We start from the raw sequence: 20,078 nt of genomic DNA on the forward strand, positions 1-20,078 counted from the left end.
GTGCAAAGTATTCAACAAGTCCTATCATTTAGGATGGCCGATTTCAGCAGGGATTTGCCCTCTCGACGACAGACAACACTTCATTACGTGTTATATCGTGCAAACAAAGCGATGATGCTTTTTGACTTCAGCTACAGGGGTTGGGATGATAAAGTCTCGTTGTTGCGTTCCATCGGCCTCCCTTTCGCTTTCCCATGCTGCCTGGCCTCAAACAGGTCCACATGCACAATTTCACCTTTTTAAGGTTGAAGTGATGCCTGCAGCGTGCTCTGGGAAATGGATTCTCATTTTACCTTGCGATTGAATTTTTCAATTTCTGCTCTTAAAATGGGTGTAAAATTGCAGGAAAAGTACGTTCCCCCAGCATCGCGAATAAATAAATCTTTCTGGCAAAGCGTAAACTAATCACTAACTCGTGGCGAGATGCGGAAGCCAATGCCGATAAATCTTTCCACTTTTCCGAAGACCTTTTGATCCTAATAAATATTTACATTCGCTGCAAGTTAGCGGTCGCGACAGCCAATCGTTGCATGGATTGGACGGAGCTGGTGCTACACAGTGTGCTGCCTTATTTATCTATTGGCTGCGATCGTAACGAGCTGTTGTGTTGTTCTGCAGCAGGCGTCCAGTGCATAGCGAAACGGTAACATTGGAAAAGAAGATAACGAAATGTGTACTATTACTATGATTACTACCCTCTTACTAATCTGTGAATTTTGATACCTTAAGGTGAGCTTAATGAAGGGTTTCCATTGAACCAAGGAAAATTGGCTGAGATAAGGACTCAAACAGTGTGATTAGTTTTTAAAATTATTTTTCATTTTCATTTAAGATACAAACAATATAAAATCCATACAGTGCTAATAAAGCAATTATAAATAAGGGCAGTAACAGATGAGAAAAACTTAAAATGAGGCAAAATAACAAGACACAAACAAATAAATAGATGAATAGATACATGAAATAGATAAATAGAGAAGAAGTAATCAGAAAAATATGATTTAAACACCTAAAATTGATCATTTAAATATTAAATTTCATTAAGCTTTTAATCAGAAAATATATAATTTAAAATGTTCATTGACCTTTTTTTCACGTTTAATTTTACAAACCAAAGCCTTAAGGCTCTTTAGTTTTGTTTTACTGAAAAATCCAGTTTAATTTTCATTGAATTGTTGATTGCTCTAATAAATTTAAATATTTAAATTTAAATTTTTAAATATATTTTTAAGTAAAATCGTGCTGCTCAACTAATTCGATTCAAGTTATATAAATATATAAGATTAAATATAAACCTCTTTCGATTAGCATTTTAAGGTTCACATTTACTTTTTGTTGTTGTTAACGATTCCTATTCATTATTGATTGTTGCTACTTGTTGCCCGTTAGTCTATATTGTATACCTATTTCGATTCAATTCTTCCTACACTCCCACATGCCATCCCATTTTCCTCTTTCTTGCTCAGCTACCGACGATATTTTCAATTGAAACACAATCTTAAGAATCATTACCAATCGAACGTTTCAAAACGGTGGCAACATGCTAAAGGAACTGATAAAGATTTATCTCCTTCGACCGTACCATTAGCTTTTATGCTTTCGATTAAACGCGATCGAAGTTGTATGGCCAACCGAAGCAAACGAACCACCATGCACATTCGACTAGATAGGCACTCGTTACTAAGCCTATATAGATGCGCACGAACACACGAACACAGGTTTTGTTTCCTTTTCGATTGCCCAGAACCGATAGAGGCATGAAAGGGTTTGAATAAATTCTCGAAATTTATTGATTTCGAACCAGCACCCGGACACCAACAGCCCATCCGGAACCTGGGGACTAGAATGGGAAACCGAGCGTACAGTCGACACAGCAATTGCATTCAAGTTGCAGAATGCAGCGCGACTGGCACCGTATCTATCTGTCCCTTCCCCCCTACGGCGATCCTACCGCTCGTGATGAAAAAGGGCCGGGAATTGTTGAAAGGAAAACATTTTTAACCATAAATATTTATCGATAAGATTGTTCCGTTCCGACCGTTCGCAGTACCTTTACCTTCCATACCTGGCGGAGCGGAATCCATGGGCACCCCCGACGCTAGACAAAAGCTGATGGGCCAATGCCGTTTGTGGATTGTTTCCATCCAGAGCTTGTTCCTCGTTGTTCACCCCCGCGCGATTGGGCGGAGGTTGTAAAGTTAAATTTTATTATTTACTGTAAACCATTACAACATACCACAGACGGCACTGGAATTGTCCGGCCTGGTCGGCATGCTCGGAAAAATGTCGATGTTTTTGCATTGCCCTGGTACGAGCAGCAAGGTTGATGGGAGGTGGTTGGGGATGGAACTTTTTTTTCTCATTTATTTTCGATATTTAATACTAGCAGTAGTATGTGGTTTGTTGTATTGTGATGTTGGAAACATTCCCGCAGTTATTAGTAGTGACTATTCAAATTTATGACGTCTCCATACTCTTTCATTGACATTGGCTTGGAGAAGAAGTTGACATTTTCGTAGTATCTGGTTTTATGGCAGTATTAATACATATAAATAAAATAAAAAAATAAAGAAATGTTTATTTAATAGAATAAATCAGAAAATCCAAAAAATCCGATGACGATGAAGCTCTGCATTTTCGCAATCCAACCCTTGTAATTACGGTAAAAATTTCCAGGTTTATTAGAACTATAACGATCAACATTACACAGCAGATGAAGATGGATGGAAAATTTTCATGGTCCTTAAAACACGGGCCAGGTCAGGCCATAGAAAACGACTTTCTTCTCTTCAATCTGGTACCAAACCTGGCTTAATCCGAATACCAAAATTCTGAATTTCGGGAACCATCTTGTACAAGTCAATCTGTACGATTCTTACTGTTCATGATCGGGAAGGGATTTGTGATATTGGCGCTGTGTCGTTAGTGGTCCTAATTCATTACAATCAACTTATGATTGGAGTTCGTTGGATAGTTCATTAAAAGCATGGTAGTTACCATGGATTCCTCATTTGTTATGAAAATTCAAATAGCCGTAAATATGGCAGACTCTGTTTAAAAAGCTATCATTGGCATAAGGCTTTCGGATATGGCTTACCAAAGGATCCAACAAGCGGTACTAAACCTCGCATTTGAGATTAACGAGCAAAAACCAAAAACGAAAAACATGCCAAAAACATTGATTAACGAATTAGAGGTGTGCAGATAAGTGATTACATCATCAACTTCTTCTTCTTCTTCTTCTTCTTATTTGATAAACGACCTTCTAGGTCACGTCGGTGGTCATCGAGTGGCTTACTAAACTTACTAATACCACGTAGTTAGATAGTCAGTCTTTACTACGGGGGAACGATCAGGCAGGAATTTGAACCCCGGTAGTGCCGTCTTCATCTTTCTTAAGTCGAAAGTTACTACCGACCAGTACATACGGTACCGATTTATAGACTCTGTTCGAAAACAACGTTTTTCTCCCTTACTACATCCGAGAGGAAAATGATCAGTAAAGTTAGGATCTCGTCTCTGGAGGGATAATGGCGGACTGGCTTATTGACTATTTCTAAAAGATCTCGACAGATATAGGCAGACAGATTAAGAAGCTTGATAAACTTTAATGTAGGCGTAATTTTTAATGTTAGAACTATTAGGAATATGTTTTAAAACTTTGCGTGACTTTAATATCAAACAGTAACTCATTTTTTATAAATTGAACTCATTTTTAATTAATTAATAAAATTGAACTGACTCTCAGGGCGGCCTGGTGGTGACGACAGCGGCACCGGTCTTCAAACAGCAGGATCGGGGTTCAAATCCCATCCGGAAATCCCCCCCCCCCCCCCCCCCCCCCCCCCCCCGTAGTGAGGACTGACTAACCAACTACGTGGTATCGGTAGTCTAGAAAGCCATTTCGATAGCCGGCAGGACCTTAAAAGTCGTTAAGCCAATAAGAAGAAGAAGAACCTGACTCTCAAATTAGGCAGTATTTAATTTATCCGAAACAACAACAACGAAAATCCTTCGTGTATCATTTCAAGGGGAAGCAAAGAAGCGTACCATCCTCGTATGCACTCGGTCACGCCAAACAACTTATCATGCTCGTTCTCACTGGTTAATTTAGAAAACATGTTCCTCAAACCGCATGACACACTCAGTTGCGTTCACGCACATGCTCCTCAACCGGCTGGAGTTAGGACGGGGGCTTGCGTGCGTGCCACGTGGCTCAATTAATTGCTCCATCACCCTTTTTTGCCTTGCCAATCTCTCATCAATCGCACCATGTTGGCGCATCAAGCAGAAAAAAGCAACAAGAGCAAATGGAGCATACAATCATACCGGGGGACAATTTTTAAGGAGACGAATCGAATTGATATGATCACATGGCATATGCACTATCAGGGGTTACAGGATACGCAACCTGCCACAGTTAGAGAGCAGGATGGCAACGTTCAGGAAAGGAACCGAAACGGCCAACACACGGAACGGAACGGAATTAAGTGGAACGAAGCAAAAAGCGCTAGCGCCCAAACACACACGAAGCGTGGCGATGCGACGATGACTTGCGCGTCCATTAAATATCATTATTCAATTTATGCTCTCGGTTACAATCTTACGTCATTTATTTCCCGCCCGTCAAGTTCAAGTTCACGCACAAACATCGTCTGCAGCGTGCAGCGTTGTCGTCTTCGTCGACGTTGGCAGCAGCAGCACCACCCTAGGACCCGACATGCACCAGACAGACCGTCCGACAGGTTCTGCTTGTAACTCAAAGTCGGAACGGAATGAGACGTGCACGTGGTTACAGAGGATGAAGCGGGTGCGAGCATCTGCAAACAAAAAAAGGGCAGCCGCAAAAAGTCGAAGAATCGGGTGACGGGAAATGTATGCCAAAAAGAAAAAAAAAGTGCCAACACAAGAAGGGAGCAATAAATATGACGGCTGCCGGTTTGGTTTTGTGTGTCCTAAGGAGTAAGCGATGCATGTTGTACAGAAAGGACGAGTGTACGCCATCATTTGCACGGTTCTGTTTCACTGTCTCTGTCCCACTCCGAGTGTTCGGGTCGAGTTTTTCAGGACAGGATGGATGAGTCCAGATCTGTTCGGACACGGTCATGGGAATTGGTTGGCGAGGTGTTCAAGCAAACAGAGTGCACAAGTGAAAGGACACACGGTAAGCAAAAGAACGTCAAATGATCAAAACGAAGCATGGTGCGCGGTCAAATGAAAATGAAATGGAGTCAAATATGGATGATGAGGCGAAACGTGGATGAGTATGTCTTTCCTTTTTTTCTAGTGCAAGGTGCAAGGTGCAAAGTTGATGTTGCACATGTTTTGGACAGTACTTGCAATCACTTTGCAAAAGCATGCAACCATCGCTCCGTCATTTGATTGTAAAGCACAGAAATTCGGCCAGAATAGTTATAAATGTCTGTTGGCTGAGAATTCGTTTTATTTATTCTTTAATGATAATTTAATTTGAATTTAAATTATGTGATATTCAATCACTCAAATTAATGCAATTTTTCACTGGACCGTCATATTCAATTGTAAATAATGCAATTTTGTAAACATTAGTAGAATTAAAGCAATTCTGTTATAATTTAAAATTTATAGGAATAGAGATTTCAAACAATCATCTGTTTTAAATAAAAATAAATAAAAGAAACAAGGGAACAGCATAGAAAAGAAACAACAAAGACTGAAAGTTTTATGTAAAATGAATAAGTAATATGAAAACGTGAATAACTAAAACCGACAAAATAAATTATAAAAAGGTAAACGGAGGAACAAAAAAATACTAAAACTTATGCAAAATATAACATGCTTCTTGGCACAACACGTTGTTGTAAAATTCTGGATTAAAATTGCACCATTAATAAGAACAAGGTGTATCCCAACAAATATTCATATTTTATCACATTAAGATTATCTTTCAACATCATTCGCGCGACTTGCCGAAAGTAAAAAAAAATCTCATCTCACCCAACTCGTCATCATCTGGTCTCGCAGCAGCTCCGTCGCGGTCGCGCTCCTGGACGAAAGGACGAACGGACCCGCAGACAAAACATTCCTTCCACATCAACCGCACACCCACACACAGTCTCACACGGCGAACCACCGATCCCAGGGAAGCACGCGTTGAAAGACACACGACGAGCAGAAGGACCAAAAGCAAAAACGGGGAAAACAGACGTCCAAAACCAAAACCAAAAATTACACCACCCTGAAGGCAGGCAGCAAAGTAGCAAAGACAAGGCAAGAAAACAAAAAAAAAAAACACCGAAATCTCCCAAAAACCACCCAACTTTGTAACCGGTCCTGGGAGAAATGCCACAAACTTGACTTGAAACCCAGGAAAAAAGAGGAACAGCAAAAAAAAAAGTTAAACCCGTCCATGACGGTGTTTCAAGTTTTTGAAGACACGGCGACGACGACGTCCTCGTCGTCATTCGTCGAGAGTTCGTCCTTTTCGGGTCCTGGAGTTCAAGTTCAATTTCCATCATATTTCTGGCATGTTGTGTAGTTATTTAATAAACTTTTCCACCATCACCAGTCCACCCGATTACCGTTGCGCGACTGGCTGACTTTCCCGTTTGACATCCCGCTTCGGAGGATTCTCTCACGGTACACACAGCGCTCGAAAAGCGTACTCCGGAGAAAAATACACACAACGCCGTGGGAAGTTGTTTTCCACGCTTTTTTTTGGTGTAGTTTTATTTCACGTTTTTACTTGAGACGGATTGTCTGGCCCATCGACTGGTGAACCCGGGCACAGACACGTGTGAGCGAGGATCCAGTATCGTTACGCGGTAATTCTATTATCCTTTAGCGTTGGTGAATGTGTTTTATTCGCCCGCTACAAGCCATTTGTGCAGGAAGGGAGAAGTGGTGGAAAAATCTGACGAAAAATCTCCGTCATCTCTGCGGTCGAAAGGATCCCAAGAATAAAAAGAGAAAGGGACTTGATCTTTCGCGAGAACCGCATGCCGTGTCGTTACTGATGGATGTGGTGAGAAGAATAATTTTAATCGATTGTCTTCATACGGCTATTTTAAGTTACTCTTTACGGACAGAACAAAGTGGATAAAAAAACTCGTCAAATTAATGGAGTGAGTCCTTAAATTTGTTAGTGTTCGAGTCTTCGCCTGTATTTTGTGCATTAATTTTAAGTTAATTTTAAGATGCATCAGGAAGAAAAGGACATTGAAAAAAGGAAGTAAAATTTCTCAAACAAACTTTGACCGCACCTGTTTGTCTCTCAATGATTTTGTTTTCAATCCTTTATTCTTCCGCTTCATCGGTTGCAGCTCTTCACTCCGATTCGTCACTGCTTTCCTTCTTGAACACCGTCGACCGTTCGAAGCGTTCCTGTGTTTTGAGCCATATACTATGCTTCCGTGGATCGACCGGTTGCGCATTGTGTGGCCCACCGATTGCCATCTGATTCAGGCTCCCGAGACCCGATTTTCCGACGTTCGAGGTAAGCGCTATCGGTTCGGTTAGCCCGGAATCGTTCTTACCGAGCGGTTTGCCCTCGTTCCATCCGAGCTTGGAAAGCATCTGGAAGCCTTTGTTGTTGCTGGCGATCGATTGATCCAACGAAGCGACCTGCGTTTTCTCGTGCTCGTTCGAACTGCCCTTAACTTTCCGCCGTACGGCGGCTCGGTCCTTATAATCGACATTGTTACCACCCTCACTGCCATTGTTTCCTCCAACATATTCTATCGGTAGAAAATCAAGATAGGTATTATCAGTGATGAGAGTATCAAATATTGCTTAAGTAAAGTTCGACTTTTACTTACTTTCATTCTCCAAACCGAATCGTTTCTGAATCAACTTTAGACCTTCCTTGTGCGAGACGGGTTTTGTAATTTTCGAAACGATTTCCGGTGCAACGACGGGTTCCACGTTTACCAGCAATCCTGGCTCACACTTTCCGCACGTTGAGTTACCTTCGTGCACGTGGCAGAGTAGTTTGGTCTGGTTTAGCTGAAGCACACTACCGTGGGCCAGATTTTGTGGATCGCTTTGTGATTGTTGTTCGTTTAGCTTGACCCGTACACCGTTGTAAAGCGTTCCGTTGCGTGATCCAAGATCCACAAACTGGTACATCGCTTTCCGTGCATTGTACGTGAACTGCAGGTGCTGTTTGGAGACGTTAATGTCGGGTATAATTACATCGTGGTTTCCTTCCCGCCCTAGCGTGCCTCCTTTACAGGTCACAATAAAAAGGGATCCGATCTTAAGGTCCTTCACATTTGTTTCTTGTACTATCATTCGCAGTGACGGTGGATATCGTTTGGCCACATCTGTAGGTAAGAGAATCAATTTCCAGAAATAAATAAATAAATATTTACAATTTTAAATTAAAAACGCGTAAAAATGTATACGACCCCCTCGATATACCTTTGTAGCCCGTCTTAAACTGTTCAGTCGAGTCGGCACTATTCTCGTCGCTAGATTTCACCACTATAACCGATTCCACCGACCTGGAATTGCTGCTATCGCTACTCTCCAGCTCGCCCTCTTCCTTCACACCATCGTCCGAGGACGATTTGTGATGTTTGCGCTTCGATTTACGTTTCTTTTTTGACCGCTTCGGAACGGAATCGCTACTGTCGCTCGATTCCGACTCCGAGCGCGATCGTGACCGATGACGGTGCTTACGGCGGTTACGCTTTTTGTGCTTGCGATTGCGCTTCCGGCGACGTCTACTGCCTTCACTGTCCTCGCTATCGAGCGTCTTTTTCGCGACGTCCTTGTCCCGAGATGCATCGGTGCGTTTCGTTTTCTAATCACGGTTGCGTGGTTGGGTAGGCATGATGGAGAAGTGGTGGAGGGCCGACGAAATGAAAAGAAAAGAAAAGGAGGGGGCCGCTATTAACAACGCCGCACTGGTCACCTACCTAACGCGTTCGCACGCATGCGATCGATTTCCAGCGAGGAGAATCGAGCAATAAAATTGTCGTCTAATGAGGTAGAAGATGAAGTGGTAGGAACCTGTGAAGAATCGGTAAGAGTATGGGGGTATTAGCGCTGGATCGCTATGATGCTGAGTCACGGACTTGCCTTTTGTTTGGTATTGGGTTCGGTTTCAAGCATTGTTTCGGGAATGACTTGTGAATAGAAATCATACTCCTTGGTTTCTTCATTGTACTTCAAATAGCATCCACGGTGGCCGTCGTAGTGTAAACCGTAAATCTGAAAGGTGGAAGAAAATGGTCATTGACATAGCGGGGAAGAAATGGAAGGGTCACAGGGTACATACCGAATTATAGTAATATCCTGTGGCAGGATCATAGTACAACCCAGAAGTAGGTTCATAAATGTATCTATTCTGGATATCTACATCTTGGGCTGTTTTCTTGATATCATCAACAAATGCTTTTATGTCGAGCGGTTGTTCCACCAGGTCAGCCTCTTCCGGAACATAATCATCCGGCTCAACTGGTGGTTGTTCCCTGTCTGTTGCACTGTTTACTTTTAGGAACTTTCGTTGCCGTCGCTGTAAATTGCAAGACAGTATAATAAATATCTAAGTAAGGCAGACGTTTTAGATGGATTACAAATTACCAGAGCATGAATTTTCTTTTTCAATCGGTGTATTTGGCTTCTTTGCAATCGAATGTGACGATGCAATCCCTGTACGTAGAGATAAAGCTGTTTAGCGGTAACATCGTATAGGTTGGTTATACGCAGCAGTTTAATGTGGCCCGGTTTTTTAGCCATTCGTATACGATTTCATTCAGCTTAGGTAGAAAATTCTAGTTTTTGCGATCTTCGAGAAAGAGGGAAAGTGAATGTTTATTTATCGGCTTCGGAAAACTGACAGCTGTACAAGCTACGGCGGACTATCGTCGATTGTCGATGATACAGGAAAACGATGAAAGTATTGTGTGGGCGATCGTCACAGAATATTGTCTACAATTAAAAATTGTTTATAAAATAAGGCAAGTTTAATAAAGAATGTGTTGTGCAATGAAATTAAAAAGTTTTTTCTGTTCCCTGTTAGATGTTAAAAATCCATAAAAAATACATTTTCCCAGTACCTGTCAAATCGAGTAACAACAATTCTCCGAGCTGTCAAATTTGTTCGTTGGGTAGCGTAGTGGTTGACAGCTAGCAGTTGAAGCGCGGACACCGGCATTCAGACGTTGTTTACAACGGTTTCGTACCACACGCAGCTGTGAAGACTAAGAAGAAGCATCATATTTTACCAACCGCAAAGTCACGCTGCTCCGTACGATTGATGAAAAGTTGTAGAGTGAGGTGAAAATTTTTTATTCCGGAAACGGAAACAGATTTCCTACATTGGGAGTGTTGTGCGAGCTAGTGCGCTCGCGTGTGTGTGTGTAGCCCCTGAAGGGCTTGAAGAACATGAAATCGTCATGGCTGGGGCTTACGCTAGCCGTGGTCGTGCTGTGTACGACCACGCGCTTTGCTTCCGCTACCAAGCTTAACTATCCGCGTGTTTTACTGCCCATCTTTGACCACATTTCGGTGAACTTCACGCTTGAGGTCGTCGAGAAGGGATGTTTTAAGTGGTAAGTGTCAACATCGCTGTTAACCTTGGACTTGTACCATGCGCCTCATGATGCGGACCGGCACAGAAAAAAAAGGATGGGAAGGGATGGAGGTATTTGGTTCGCACCAGTGACCTCACACGGGTAAACAAACCGGTACTTGGCGGGAGGGCCTACCGAATGTATGATGTCAGCGAAGTAGAAATTAGCATATTACCTACCTACCTACGGACGTGCCGTATCGTATCTTTTTAATGCGTGATTTATTTTTAGGACTTCGTCACGGCTTGATCTAATCCAAATCACACCTTCCTATGATGACGTCGACGAGGATTGCTCGTACCGTGTGGTGGTGACCGTAATAAACAAGGAAAAACGACGAAACACTGCCATCGTGCTGGCGGAAGATCTAGTTACCGGCGAGGTGCTACGTTGCGATGTGATCTTGGATGTGATCGATCAGCTGGGCGTACTGACGACGACCCGTGAACTTTACCTTGAGGAAGCGCCGGAAACGTTCGAGTTGTGGGCACAGGATGCACAGGGCAATGCATTTACAACGCTGGAAGGTATTGAGTTCCACTGGCAGATAGCTTCCCATCGGTCACACGATTCACGCCATGGTGGGGCTGGCGACAGTAGCTGGAGTCAGGTGTTGCGTTTTTTGACCTTTTCCGAGAGCAAGTTCCATGTCGTACCGCGACCAATCGAACGGCTCGAGGTGGCCGGTGTGCAAGGATACATGGTGCTGTTGGAGGGAATCAATACCGGATCGGCTAGAGTAACGGCAAGGCTGCCCCATGTCGAGTATTCGCACGTCCCACCGGTAGATGTTAACATTATGGTTCTGGCGAATCTTTTACTTGATCCGAGCGATGTATACATTCTCCCCGGGGACACTATCGAATTCAAGGTGTTGCAGTTGAAGCAGGGCAAGCTGCACGAAATTGCACTCAACAGCCAATACTATCTGGAAATTGAAGATGCAACGTTTGCCAGTATGATTGGGAATGCTGCCAAGGGTTTGCAGGTGGGCAGAACGTTCGTGCGACTGCGGGACCGTAACGTACCGCACGATACGAACGCAATAAATGATGAGGCAAACTCAAAGGCAACTCTTCCGAAAGCGAGCCTCACGGTGGTGGATCCGATGAAGCTGACCATTAATCTCTTACCACACTACAACTGGGTAACGGTCGAGGGAGAGAATCACGAAATTGCGTTAAATCTGTTCACACACGACGATCATCAAATTACGCTTGGGGCAAAGTACAAGATTAAGTCCACGTTCGATGAGTCTCTGTTCTATCCGATCCGGGTAACGTCCAATGGAAGCAGTATCTTCGGTGAAACAGTTACTACTGGAAGTAGTCCGGTGACGGGCAAGTTTGAAAAGGTATGGCTAAATAGTTTGAAGGTGTAAAACAGTTTCATAACTTGCTTCCTATTTTTTCTCTTCCACAGCTCTCGGCCAAGGCGGAAATGATTGTGTACAAGCGATTGGCGATTCATCCTCCGGAAGTAATCCTTCCGTTCGATCCTAACCTTCGCAGACAAAAGCTGCAGTTCACTGCTACCGGTGGTGATGGAGCGTACAGCTGGTCCTCGCAGGACTCGAACGTTGTGGGCATCTCGCAGACTGGATTGGCCGAAGCACGGTTGGACCAGATCAAGGGAGTGAACGAAATGGCGACTGAAACCGAACTCGCCAAAGTAACCCAGGTGAAGGTGGCCATGTCTCGGAACGTGCGAATCTACGTAACGGCACAGGTGATGTTTTTGCCACCGATAAAGCTTGAAGTCGTCCGGTACAACTTCGAAACCGTGCTGAAGGATTACGTTCGATTGCATGTAGGACTGTGGGCACGTTATAATGGAACGCTAAAACCGTTTACTTCCTGCGACAATCTACACTTTGAGCTGGAGTTTAGCAATCCCATCTTTATGACGGAAACGTTTTCCTCGGTAAATGGAGAGACTGAAGAACCGTTGGCTAATGGTGCTTGCCGGATACTTTACCTACGATCGACCATGGTCGGGCAAACGAATTTGAAGATCACGTATCGGTATTTCGATAAGCTGCTTAGCGATCACGTTAGTTTGAATGTGTTTGAGCAGCTGGCAATTGAGAATCCGATCGAGAACGAAGTTGTTCTGCCGATCGGCGCATCACGCAACCTTTTCTACTACAATGGACCGGAGCATATCTTTAACTCGGAGGCGGAACTCCAGCGACAGCTAGTTTACGATCAAAAAGCACTCGAAGTAACGCAGATGGGCAGTGGATTTTCGAAGGATAAGCACATCCTGCGAGCTCTGTGCAAGAAGCTGGGAGATTATGAGCTTAAGTTGGAAGTATTTAATACCCTAAACGCCCCTAATGTTGTACCGTACGTGACTGAATTCGTGACGAAGGTGTACTGCGTGAAACCACGCTTCATAAACCTCATCACAACGGACAAGGTAAAGATGGGATGTCCGCTGGAGCGCCGGAACTCGATGATGCACGTCAAAACGGCGGACAACGCAGACCAGATGATGATCGACATCGAGGTGCTGGATGTGCAAAATCGTAAGCTGGCCAACATTTCTTCTCTCCTGTTGGAATGGAAATTTGCTTCCGTGGACACGCAAACCTCTTCCGGCTCGTCGGCAGGAGCTGGCGAAACCGAACTTGTCCTGAACTACGATTACAAAACGGAAGTGGAACGTTTGGAAGGTGTTGAAATTCCTGGACGAGATTATTTGCTACTCAACCTTCCCCGAGAGCTAGAGGCTAACCTGAAAGTGAAAACGATCGTAACAGATTACCGAGCGGAAGTGCTTAAACGGTACGCAATCAAGCCAGAAAGTCCACCCTTCGGTGTGCAGAAAAAGGCAGGTTCGGCACTCGTCAAACCGATCATTGAAAACGAGCTGAACTTTGTGTCGGTTAATCGTACATTGCTTCCGTACGATCGATTAACGCTCTTCCTTACCACCGATGCCGTTGAACGTATTAAGGTTGCCCAGGGTAGCGGATTCTACGAGATAAAAGCGTCCGAGCCGGGTATCGTTTCCGCACAGTTCGATGGAACATCGCGTCAGATCATCATCAGCCCGCGTAAGATCGGTGAGGTGAAGCTGGAAATTACTGACCAGTGTCTCAGTACGGAGCCGAGCTTTCTGCACGTGTCGGTTGTGACGGTTGGCCGCATTACCGTACTGTCGCCGGATCGTGTTGAGAAAACGAAAAAGATTGAAGCGATCGTACGGTTGTATGATAGCAATGATCGATTGGTGGAGCTTAAGCGTGATCGTTTGGAGTTGTACGATCTGCGTACTGAGGTTTACAATCCGACCGTGCTAAACCTTGCCCTTGGCAGTCAATCGCAGCTAGGTGTAGGGGAGATACGTTACATTGTGACCGGTATGGAGTTGGGAGAGACCAAGTTCAGCGTTAGTTCGGGAAGTGGAAAAGAAATGATAACGAGTGCTCCGGCACCGGTACAGGTGTTTCCACCGTTGATGCTCCTACCACGCAATGCTACGATCCTGGTGGGAAGTACTCTGCAGATTTATAGTAAGGGAGGACCTACACCGGACACGAATATTATTTACAGTGTGCAAAATGCGGATATTATTGGTAAGATGCGATTTCTTTCGATTTCTGAACACCCATCTACTACATTTTCTTCTTTTCCCTTTTCAGATGTGGAATCAAACATCGCTAGCGGACTTAAAATTGGACGTTCGAAGGTAACGGGACGCTGTGTTGGCGTTAATCCTACCACCGGAGCACAGATAGTGTTTTCTGAGGATAGCATCATCATTCAGGTAATTCCACTGGATGCGATCGAGTTGAGGACACCGTTGAAGCGCATACAGGCTGGTGCTACCATGCCGGCATATGTGTGGGCCGTACCAAACATCTCCCCGCTTGTACTCGGCACGGTGCAGAACGTTCAGATCCGCTGGTCTACCGATCATACCGATGTGCTTGACGTACGCGGTGTGTTCCAAGATGTTGGTATCGAGTATCCGGCTCGTGATGCAATTACAATGCGTGTGAAAGCATTAGCACCGGGTAGAGCGACACTGCATGTGACGCTTGTAACGCCTAACGGATTGAAGTTGACCGCCAAAACTGATGTAACCGTATTCCGAATGTTGGAGTTGGTTGCTCCGAAAGCGATTCGCTATGATTCAATTCTGCTTCCACCGAAAGCTACGATACAGTTGAAATCCAATCTGGACGATGCAGTGTACCATCTAGACAGTGAAACATCTTCCGGCGGTGTGTTGCAGGTGACGCGCGACGGATTGGTAAAGAGTGGCGATACTGCCGGACGTGTGCAGGTGATTGCATCCTCGCAGGACCAATCGCTTACGATACCGCTCGAGATAAAGCCGGTACATTACATTATGGCTTCCCTACAACCGGGGACGGTAAAACTAAAGCGTATCGAAAGCAGTATCCCGCAAGGATTTAGTCTTTCATTGAAGGTGTCGCTGCACGATAGTCTTGGTAATGAATTTTCACACGGATTGGAAGACGTTTCGACACTTAAGCATAAGCTGTCAAAGCGTGGAAACGTGTTGATCAGCACTGGAAGTAACTATAGCGTAGCGCTTGAGCTAATTCGTGAAACTTCCGACATGATGGTGGTCGCATTGCGTGATCAGACCGGTGTGAAGTTTGGTGAAGATTTCCTTAAGCTGGTCGTCGGTGAAGAATCAAGCGGGTTGGTGTTCCCTAGTAGAGGCGTGTTTGCTGTCGGGGATGTAGTTTGCTTCAGTTCACCGTTGCTAAGCTCCGATGCGCGCTGGAGCAGTTCGGATGAGTCGTTGGTGAAGATTGATTCCAAAACTGGAGTCGCGCTGGTACTTGGAACTTCGGCGAGTTCTGTTGGTGGAAGTGCAGAGGATGTGGTAACGATTCGTCACGGCGATAGACGGAACGGTGGAATTTCGTTCAGTGTAGACGTACTGCAAGCAGATCGAATCGAGTTCTTCAAAAGCTACGATATATTCAACGGAAACTCCTACCGAGGACACTTGGTGATCAAGAATCATCTTCAGATGGATAAGTTGGTTAACGTAATAGCTATGAATGTGTCCACCTGTCGGGAGCAAGTGGAACGATCGTTCGGTGGACTGTTTGCCTGCAAGCTTACCGTACGCCAAGGAACACCCGATCTGTTGAAGCATTTCAAAGTTCTTCCGGGTTACGATCCAACGATTGGTGCGTATAGCTGTAACATAGAGCTTCTGACAACACTAGATGACGTGGCGAATGTCATCAAGTCGAACGAGTACACGCTAGAGCTGGAAGTTCGTCTGATCGCCTCGGGATTGACCGATACGTCCACACTTAAAATGGTACCAGCGGTGCGCATCGAACCGGAAGCAATTGCGGTGGATCAGATCAATAAGCAAAGCCTTATGATCGCAGGACTCGATCGAGTACTGCAGAAGGTAGAGGTGACTTCATCCGATCCTGCCGTCTTAGCTATTCGCCAACAGCAAAAGCAACCGGGTTTGCTCGAGTATCGGCTCGAACTGCTGTCGACATACAAGGAAGAATGGGCCGATAGTTTGGCTGTTTTGGTTAACTCACCGCTTACGTTGCAGAATGTTAGGGTAAGGAGTTGACTTGAAGAAAATTGGAAAGGAACGAAAAAAAAAACGATTTAACGATTACTTTTTTGTTGTCTTTCTTTTCTTTAGGTTCCGATCAATTCACCAATGGTACCAAGAAAATGTGCCACTCAACCATTCACCAGTACGCCGGATTTGTTGGTAAACTATATGAGCAACTTTGGACTACTAATTTCCGCTGTGACGGTGCTTGCTGCAACAGTTTGGGGTAAGTAGGAAGCTTGCTTTATTAGCTTGAGCCTTTCGTTAAGCTTGTCACCCGAAGGCGGTGTGGGTGTGTGTGTACATCGGTGAGACATTTAAATCATGCATCCTGTGCGAAGAACGTTTCACAGGAAGCCACCAACCGGTGCCGCGAGGTTCGGCGACACCATTAATTACAGCTGAAATGGGAAATAGCAGCTAATTTCTTACCGACTCCGTTTCTGTTTCCTCTTTCTCTTTTCTTTACAGTCTTCGTTTTTTGCTTTCCCCAGCGACAGAAGACGGCTGCGAACGGAAATGGTACGTTGCAAAACAAATCATTCGCTTCCCTTTTTTCCCCCGTTCAGACGATGGGACCATACGGTGAAGTGAACTTTCTCAAAACCTTTCTTCACCACGGTTGACCACTGTCCGTTCGTGTTTGTCCGTGAAGTGTTTTCCAATTTCCAACACCGTCACTAACCAACCATTCGGCTTTTGTCGTTTGTGCTTTCCGTTTTTTCTTCTTCTTTCTTTTACTTCACTAGTGCACTCGCCATTTAAAAATGAGCACAATTTATCATCCTATGATAATAGGATAAGCGGCAGTCCATTTGCTAGTCCATTAGAGAAGCGCGGCAGTAATCTACAGTCATCGTCACCGTTCGCCGGCGGTGGTAGCCCGGGACATCATAGCTTCGGCGGTTCGCAAGGTGGGTTTATAAGCGGACTTTTTCTGATGGTAGTGGTGATGGTGTTGTACACATTTTCTTCCGTTTTCCATTTTTCCCATGGTTATTTTCGTCGTGCACATTAGACTTGTAAAGAAAGAGTTTGTGCCTGGAGCAGAGAGGGGGTTATTTTTTTTTGTCGTCACTCTCGGAGGTACATGCACAAGGAGTTATGTTTAAGAATGTGGGCGGATTTATGTCTGTTTTTTGGTGGCGCTTTGTTCTCCGAAAAAGGTACTAAACCATCCTTTTTGGGGCGTAAAACAAAATGAAATGTAGGTGCATTTAATCCGATTAGGCCGTTGAGATAGGCTCGGGAATAAATTAGTCACGACGCGGGCCGCGTTAGAGCCGTTTTATCCCGTTCTCAGCATCTCAGTCCTTGAGGGGGGGGGGGGGGGGGGGGGGGGGTAATGGGGAACCAAATTACCCGAAATCTGGTCAAACATATTCATGATTTTGGCAAATCTTCCATTAGGTACTAATTGTTGTTTCGTAGTGTTTTTTTCGTCTGTCCGCCCTATCCTTCGCTGATGAAGAATTATGTTTTCTTCTGTTTGTAAAATCCTTTGTTGTTTTGGTTGCCCACACTTGCTCACTCGCTCTCTCTCTCTCTCTCTCTCTCTCTCTCTCTCTCTCTCTCTCTCTCTCTCTCTCTCTCTCTCTGTATGGGGCTTGCTTTTCCGTGTGGTTCATTAAATTATATCCCCGATAAGGTTGTTACCACCACCGTTGTCTTACACGCTCTTGGAGGGTGTTGAAAATTGAATATAAAAATTATTGGCCCGGTTCTGGTGTATAAAAATGGAGAACAAGGAAAAAAACAAACACAAAAACAATCTCCGCTCTCCATACTGAAGGTAATGAACGCTTTGGCCCTTAAACCTTTAAACAACAACAACAAGCAGCGTAACAAAAGCGCGCAAACAGGAAAACGAGAAAATATGTCCAAAAACGAGCATTTAAGGAAGTGGGCCAAACCATATTTTTCGTACTATCCGTATCTTCCTTGCCCTTTTCCACGGTTTCAGGTTTCAGGCAAGTTTCGGGGCGTTTGGTCCATAATTTAGCTCATGTTAGCTTGTGTGTGGCTTGCGAATGCGGTTCCCTCCATCCCTCCAACGCCAACACAATCACACTCGTTCCCGTTTCCGATAAAGTGCACCACTTTTAGGTGGATTTTCTTTCAGCTTCAAACGAACGTGAAATTATTCCATAAGCGGAGAGGTGATAAGAAACGGTTCGCGCCGTAAGTGATGAAAACGCAAAAAGGAAAAAAAGAAGTATTTTTTTTTTTCAAAAGCTTTGTCCTTTTGAATTGAACGTGAGGTGACCGTGATATGGTGTGGCTTGGTGGTTGGTTGGACGGACATGAAAAATGAATGCTATATTTTGCGTTCACACCTCCCAGTCGATGTATTGCTGCTGTCCGGTACATTACGAGGGTTGTAAAATAAAGCGGAGTATAAATTAAAATGTTTCCCTCCTTTCGCCTGAAGTGGGTGGTACACAGGGTGCCAGGGAGCTTTTTTTAAACTTTCTAAAGGAATGTTTGAGCTTGTCCCATGATATTTTGAATGTTTCCTAAATATTTTTGCTCAGTCTCATGTTTTTACACGCTTTTCCAGATTATTTTAATCGTTCTTAAAAATATTTAAAATCATGTAAATATAGTTGGATTGTTCAGATAATTTTTGTCAAATTCCCCTGTATTGTGGAGTCGGTCCCACAGGTTTGTAAGTGTTTTCGCCAGTGGTTGAAAAGCAGTTTTTCAGCCAGTTTTTAAGCGCCAGTTAAAAAAAAAAACTTAAAGACATGGATGAAGATAATCTAATCGTAAACTTGTAGTTCGAAATTATCTTTATTATACTACATTTATTTTTGATTGAATTTAGTTTGAAGCTAAATGTATTAAAAGTAATAAAAATAAATCCAAAAAAAATATGATAGGCCGTAAATAGAATGGGGTACCCAAGCAAGCAAAAACCCTATTACGATGTCTCCCTAAGACACTTAAAAAAAGAATGGTTTTGATAAATTATATACAAACCAGTCAAAATCCTTACTTTAAATATTGGTTTAGAGTACTCTTAAGAAGGGTTTTTGGTTGTTTGTTTGGTGGATTGAAGAGATCCACGAATAAAACCCATTGGATGAATCTTACAAAAATCTGTAAAACAGTTAATTAACTGTGGAAATGTTTCAAACATATCTGGAAAAAACTTCAACTAATCATAGCAAAGTAAAAAAAAAAAAACTTCGCGACACACCCTGTAACACTGCGAGACTTCTGGTCTCTTTAACGCCTGACAATAACACATTTGCCTGGCCAGCCAACGTCAGTCAAAACCCCATCCCATCGCCAAGCCCTTGTCTCGTTTTCGTCTGTCGCCGTTGTAGGAGGAATTTTTGATTAGTTACACACAGAGGGACAGTCCAATTGTCCTGACCGTTGACCTCCACCCGTATCGGTGTGTGAAATAGCATGAGGGTTTTTGTGCGTGTGTTTGTCTGGGCCTGTTTAGTATTATCCTCAAAGCAGCAATTACAAGCAAGTTGATTGCACGCTTGACAAATTCATAAAAGAGCATTCATTTGATTACGGAAGGATTAGCATTATGGGTTGTGGAATTTGATTGTTCATGTTGTTTTTTTAAACTCGCCCATCCGTCGCTTAATGGGCTAATTTGACATTTTACTCCGTGTCTGATTACGAGTAAATGGCCCCGATTTTGTCTCAGAACTTTATTTTCATACCTTTATTTTGTTATCTTGCCGTGCTGTTCTGTAGAAGCGGGGTTCTCTTATTATTCTCGGTGCAAAATGGAAGATAATTTGTTTACTATCCCAAAACATCAATCAAGCTCCGGAAAGCAATATATGTGCATAGGAGGAATGAAAAAAACTCTGTTGGTAAACACTTCGGTAGTTAGCCTGAGGGATGGTTAATATGACGAAAACAAATTTTTGGATCGTTTGTTGGTGCACTTGTCTTTTTTTGTTTGTT

At 43.8% G+C, this 20,078-nt stretch overlaps 2 protein-coding genes across 3 annotated transcripts in view; one reads left to right on the forward strand and one right to left on the reverse strand.

The window, feature by feature from the left end:
- LOC126561303 (nuclear pore membrane glycoprotein 210) overlaps nt 1–20,078 on the forward strand; it is a 359,207-nt gene that overhangs the window by 335,476 nt on the left and 3,653 nt on the right. Inside the window, exons 2-8 of one of the 2 annotated variants that reach the window (XM_050217359.1) lie at nt 10,360–10,538; nt 10,791–11,913; nt 11,982–14,142; nt 14,209–16,139; nt 16,227–16,365; nt 16,611–16,661; nt 16,889–17,053. In XM_050217359.1, the coding sequence (XP_050073316.1) occupies nt 10,372–10,538; nt 10,791–11,913; nt 11,982–14,142; nt 14,209–16,139; nt 16,227–16,365; nt 16,611–16,661; nt 16,889–17,053 (5,737 nt within the window). In that variant the 5' untranslated portion in view covers nt 10,360–10,371. Of the gene's footprint in view, nt 1–10,331; nt 10,539–10,790; nt 11,914–11,981; nt 14,143–14,208; nt 16,140–16,226; nt 16,366–16,610; nt 16,662–16,888; nt 17,054–20,078 lie in introns of those variants that run through there. The other variant, XM_050217358.1, reaches the window with a different exon arrangement.
- On the reverse strand, nt 7,306–9,763 carry LOC126563605 (angiogenic factor with G patch and FHA domains 1). Its single transcript, XM_050220249.1, has 6 exons — nt 9,568–9,763; nt 9,263–9,499; nt 9,064–9,195; nt 8,401–8,785; nt 7,797–8,303; nt 7,306–7,715 (listed from the first exon to the last, which is right to left on the reverse strand). Exons 1-6 carry the CDS (start codon nt 9,721–9,723, stop codon nt 7,306–7,308), a joined length of 1,827 nt encoding a protein of 608 aa, XP_050076206.1. The 5' UTR covers nt 9,724–9,763.

Source organism: Anopheles maculipalpis, chromosome 3RL (assembly GCF_943734695.1).
Source record: "Anopheles maculipalpis chromosome 3RL, idAnoMacuDA_375_x, whole genome shotgun sequence".
Taxonomy (NCBI): Eukaryota; Metazoa; Arthropoda; class Insecta; order Diptera; family Culicidae; genus Anopheles; species Anopheles maculipalpis.